The 6,000-nt window shown below is 42.2% G+C and overlaps 1 protein-coding gene across 1 annotated transcript in view; it reads left to right on the top strand.

Annotated features, from left to right (window-relative positions):
- The window catches only part of LOC146831392 (ras-related protein Rab-10-like), a 129,672-nt gene extending 124,282 nt beyond the window's left edge, over positions 1–5,390 (top strand). Inside the window, exon 6 of the mRNA XM_085605690.1 lies at positions 2,516–5,390. Within this exon, the coding sequence (XP_085461816.1) occupies positions 2,516–2,593 (78 nt within the window). The 3' untranslated portion in view covers positions 2,594–5,390. The remainder of the gene's footprint in view (positions 1–2,515) is intronic.
- The last annotated feature ends 610 nt before the right edge of the window (positions 5,391–6,000 follow it).

Consider the following 6,000-nt stretch of genomic DNA (forward strand, 5'->3'; position numbering starts at 1 on the left):
GCATGAAGATACTGGTATCCCGAGCTACTCAGTCTGTCGATCGATCCCCCGATACGACTGCCTCTTCAGGAGGACCTTCTGTCGCAGCAGCAGGGGACGGTCCTCCACCCGAACCTGTCCAGCCTCCACCTCCATGCGTGGAGATTGAGCGGCGGCAGTTGATGCCATTTGACTTGCCTCCTGAAGTATGTAATGTTATTCTGGCAGCCAGGCGTCCCTCCACAAAATCGGTATACGCCTGCAGGTGGAACAAATTTGTGGCATGGTGCACAGCAAAGGCTGTGGATCCCCTTTCCGCCCCTCTTTCTGAGGTTCTCCACTTTCTTCTTTCCTTGGCCCAGCAGGGCTCTGCTCTAGGCACCCTCAAGGGTTATCTTTCAGCTATTTCTGCTTTCTTACGGCTTCCTGATCAGCCTTCTCTTTTCAAATCCCCTGTTGTTTCTCGGTTCTTTAAGGGCATTACTCACATGTTTCCTCCTGTCCCTTTCGTAATGCCTCAGTGGGATTTGAACCTTGGTTTGACCTTTCTGATGGGTGCTCCCTTTGAGCCACTTCATAATTGTCCCCTTCGTCTTCTCACTCTTAAGACTGCTTTCCTGGTTGCCATCACCTCTGCTAGATGGATGAGTGAGCTCCAGGCTCTCTCTTCTAAGCCACCTTTTCTTTCTGTCCATCCGGACAAAGTTGTTCTCGGGACTCGTCCTTCCTTTCTCCCTAAGGTGGTAACTGCCTTTCACATCGGACAGTCTGTTACTCTGCCCACCTTCTTTCCGCCTCCGCATCCTTCGAAAGAGGAAGAGAGGCTCCACCGTCTGGACCCAAAGAGGGCGCTGTCTTTCTGTCTGGACCACACCAAACAGTTCCGGGTGGACGACCAACTCTTTGTTGGCTACGTGGGCGCTAAGAAGGGGCGGGCGGTGCACAAACGAACCATCTCTCGGTGGGTCGTTTCGTGTATCAAGGCCGGTTACTCCTTAGCTAAAAAGGAACCTCCTATAGGGCTGAAGGCCCATTCCACTCGGGCCACAGCGGCGACCACTGCCCTGGGCCGGGGAGTCCCCTTGCAGGACATCTGTCAGGCAGCAACATGGGCCTCGCTGCACACGTTTGCCAAACACTATTGCCTGGACAGCCAAGTCCAGAGAGACGGCTTCTTTGGCCGTTCTGTTCTCCAGGACTTTCAGGTGTGATCTTGGTTCGCAGGCCCACCACCGGGGTTGGTATTACTGGGGTATCTATTCTGAGGTGAGGAATCTAACTAATGTGTTTCTTTCAAATGAACAAGATACTTACCTTCGGTAACGATATATCTGTAAGAAACATTAGTTAGATTCCTCACCGCCCCACCCATCCTCCCCGTTCTGCGAACCGATATCTAGGGTTGAGGTCATCTATTTCAGGGCCCTAGAATTTTTGGCACCAGTGTCGGTCTCTTGCATGGCTCTGCGTTCCTGGCGCGGAAAGCTAAGTACAAGAACTGACATCAGCGCGCGAGGGCGACGTCTAAGTACTCCGACGACATCATCCTGGCGATGCCGACGACGGACGCGGAGCCGCAGACGACGCCTAGCGATGCACAAGGGTATTGCTGACGAAAAATCTTTCCGGATCCAGTCTGACGCCTGGGGATATTCTAAGGTGAGGAATCTAACTAACTAATGTTTCTTACGATATATCGTTACCGAAGGTAAGTAACTTGTTCTTTACTGTCTTCAGCAATAATCAAATATTTGTCTAATCCATAAGTGACTCTATTAAAAGGTGGTTTTAGTTGTTATGAATGTTTGAGTTTTCATCCTTTATAAATTATGGAAACAACTAAGATTATTTTGGGTTTACATGAGTTATTGTGACCTAGGGCCTTATTACAACTTTGGCGGTCTTCGGCTGGGACTGCCACTGCCACAGTCCCAGGAACACAACCAAGGCTGTGGTGAGTCTGCCTGCCGGATTACGACTTTAATCTAGGGTTGGCAGGCAATTTCACAGCGGTGATATGTTAGGCTCATAGGAGAGTCTAACAAGCATACCGCCGCCTTGAGAGCGCTTGCAGCACATTCCTGCACAGTGTGGCAATTCCAGGGGGGCACATGTGCCCCTGCATGCACCCCAAGGCCCAGAATTGGCCTGGGGGCTTACCTGTATGTCTGCCACCCTTTTCATGGCGTGGTCCCACCATGAAAAGGTGCTGTGAATATGCCAGTCGGAATGTGCTCTGCGGTGCCGGTATCGGCATCACCAGCATATTCAGGCTATTGTCAGACCGTCACCACAGCAGGATCCTTGATCCCGGTAGAGGTAGAGGCAGCAGTCTTGTGGCGGTCCCACCACCACACTGGTACTAGGGTGGATGGTAGGTGGTGGTCAGACCGCCACAGCGAGTACGGTGTTCCCAGGACTGCCGTACTCGTAATAAGGTCCTTACTCCTAAAGGAGTATTTATCTACAACATGCCAGGGGAAGGGTGCTAATACTGTAAGGAAACCTAAAAAACATGTTTTTCTTTTTTTTGCAGAGGTACTCTCTGGTAGGTGAGCATGATGTGGTGAATCTTAATGAGAAAAAGAAGCGGTCAGAATGCTGCAAACTCTGATCCTCAGACGGGTAGTTCGAAGGATGTGTATTTGTTTCACTTCGACCATACAGTGACTGAAGAACTGTGATTCTACTTTTACGACCACATGTTTTTGGGGAAAAGTCACAGATTCTAATTTGTAGTTGTATTGTATAACACAAAACTGTTTAAAATGTATTTTTATGCAACTGCTTGTGTTTTGTAGACTCTTGACATAGGACGTTTTAGGTGAAACAGAGTCTTTGTGTTAAAGCTAATCTTTCTACTTACTTGCATTAGAATTTACACAAATTGTACTGTATTGTTGCAGATCAAGGGTGCTATACTTCGGTTAACGTACCCCAGCAGTATTTTATAACGATATTTAAAGTTACTTAGGAGTTCCATGCTTGATCACTGAACTCCAAGTTCGGTTCGATATATTATATTGTTTTAATATAAGGGTGCCCCCCCCCCCAAAAACGTATTAATAGCTTTCAACTGGCCTTCTGTCATGTTTGACAGTTTCACCCCGCCACTATTTATTTTGTATTTTTATTTTTTAGCCAAGACCATTTGACATGATTTGAGTTTGTAGGCCCATTGTTTGATGTTAACATTTGTACTACTAGTGCCATAAAGAATGATATTGTATCATAAAAGCCAGGAATGTCAAAAGGCGTAGAACATGATATGAGGTCAATTGGCAGCTAGAGAACTGTATGGGGAAAGTCCATTGCCTAGAGCATAAAAACCGTATCGCGCCTGGGTGAAAGTATTTCAATGACTTTATCAACAAAGTTTTCATTTAACCTTACACTCTAACAAGTACAGTCTACGTTTTTGTGAAACGTTCCTACTGTTTCTAATTCCTGTCATGTAAATCTGTTTGTTTTTGTGAGAGAAGTGACTCCTTTAGACTAAATAGTGCTCCCTTTCAGGTCTTGTTCGTCTTGACATGCTGCTGTTTATGTCTGTTCATGTTGACGCAGGATTGTTGCAGTGTTGTTTGTTAGATGGCAGAGGGCACACCCTTTCCCTCGGAGGTAGCGAGGAGAGAAGGTGAACAGTCTCACAGTGTTGGAAGAGGTATGAGGCTCTTTTTTTTTCTCCAAACTTCTGGCACAGTATGCGTATTCAAGTGTCCACTTTTCTCTCACAGTTCTGAGGAAAGTTAGCTGTCTTCTCACTGCATCTGAAGCAAAGGCCATTTTTATATCACTAGTGACTTGTAATAAATTATAACAAATGAGTAGTATTTTTTTTAAGTTCCATTCTGACAACAGACCGTGCCTGTAATTAAGAAAATTAATGCATATGTCTATGCATAAATTAAACCATGCCTATATATTTTCATTTATATATATTTCTATGTAGTTGAGGTATCAGTAAATGCGAGATAAAATTATTAATTTTGCGAAAGTTCAAGGTGAATGTTTGCTTTTTCAATTTAAAATGTATTTCCTGATGCTTTTCCTCATGTGATTATAGCACTAACAAACAAGGAAGGGTAAAGGAGGGCAGCACACCAAAACATGAGTGAAAGAAACCAAAGACAAAATCACAATTGTATGATGATCTTGTGTACTTTAGTATTTTCTGCACTTTTGTTACTATTTTCCTTGTAAATTATTTTTAAAATGGAGAAGATTAAGCTGACATATTTATTTGGGTGAAAATCTATACACGGTCTCTATTTTAAAAATCATAGTGTTACACATTTTGATTATAAATATCACAAGAGGAAATTCAGTATGCAATAGTTCATACACAAATTTGCATCTCCAACTGAGTAGTTGTAGTAGGCAGGATTTTAAGTTAGCAAGAACACTTGTGTATGAGCAGAGATTGACTTTATTTTTAAGTGGTTTGATCCGGGAGCCACATTTTCTTATTAGAAATTACCATCATAAAAGTGGCAGGCTTCCTAAAATCATAGTACATTTGTGTTGATTACTTTTAAAATCCGAATATTTTACAGAATTTCATACTTTGGTGGCATATTGTATTTACTTGTTTAGTAATGCTCATTTTTAATTCTTGAATTATAAAGTGTTGGTTCACCCATTTCCCTGTTTCAAAAATCAGGTTAGGTTTTCCCATTGCTGTACTCTATAAATGACAAATGGAGTGTTCAAAACTTTTTACTAAAGAAAATAGTGATTTCAAACTATGTGTTGTTAGTGGTTTTCTTTACCTTAAATATTTAGAAAATATAATATGCTTTCAAGTACAGGATTTGAAAGATATCATATATTGATATAGAATAAATGTGTAGAATAAGATTTTGTTTATTAAGGGAGTGAGTAGGTTTGATTTGAAGTTAAATAAATAAATGGGCATGACCACTATAGAAGTTGCTGTCTGGAAGTTGAGATTCAATATGTGTCATGTTCCACATCAATGGACACCCATTCATAGAAAAACATGTTTAAAATTGGAATAATCAATTAAAATGTAATTGATTATGATTATACCATTGTGTTCTGTGTAGTAAACCATGAAGATATTTCAAGTCTGCTTTTCCTGAATATCAGATGTGACATTTTCGTACAAGAACACAAATTCCTCTCCGAAACTGCTAGCATTATTGATCAACACAAGTACTTATTTAGAGCTGCACGAACAGTGGCGTACCGCAAAATTACGCACCCATAGAAAGGGTGCACAAAGCATTGGGCCCACCCTGCACTGCAGAGGTTGCATGGGTGTGCATTACTTCCCTGTACACAAATGGCTAGAATCAGAAGAGTGTGCAGATTGAATTTATATTGTTCGTACCTTTCCATTTTCCTAAATGTGTGAGTTCCTGCAATAAAGATTAATTTGAAATAAATCTCATGTCTTCCATTTCTTTGTATTCTCAACAATTCTAACTCTCTCTTACTCATGGAAACTAAGACTTTGTCAAAAAAAACTCGTCATCTCTCTTTTGGCACCAAATTGGAGAGTCTTCACTGTAGACTAGGCCCCTTTTCTTCCACCATCAGCCTTTTCTTTGTTGACCCTTTCCTTGGCTGCATTTGACACTTCTACCTATTTCACCCATAGCAATGACCTCCTTTGTGTTTCATTTCTCCTGTAACCTGAACTCCTCCACAATCCCTCCTTCAAACCTGGTACCAACTTTCTCGCACTTATTTAAGCATATCTTCAAAAATGCTTCTCTGCTCTCACTTGCCAATACTGTTGCCACTCGGTCTGAACTCTTTCCTGCCATTCTCATTTCTGCTGCATACCTATTTACATCAGTCGTCTATCATTTCCCTCTCTTTTCGAAAACAACTCTCACTTGATCTTTCTCCTTGGGACAACTCTTGCACCATATCCGTTTCCCGTTTTTCGTTAAATACTCATGACATGCCCAGTTCATTGCTGATTATTTGCCTTTCAAAGATTGTCAATCTATTTACTCAGCTTTTCCATATGGCTTCCAGATATCTGTG

This window comes from Triturus cristatus, chromosome 5_1, assembly GCF_964204655.1.
Source record: "Triturus cristatus chromosome 5_1, aTriCri1.1, whole genome shotgun sequence".
In the NCBI taxonomy this organism is placed as follows: Eukaryota; Metazoa; Chordata; class Amphibia; order Caudata; family Salamandridae; genus Triturus; species Triturus cristatus.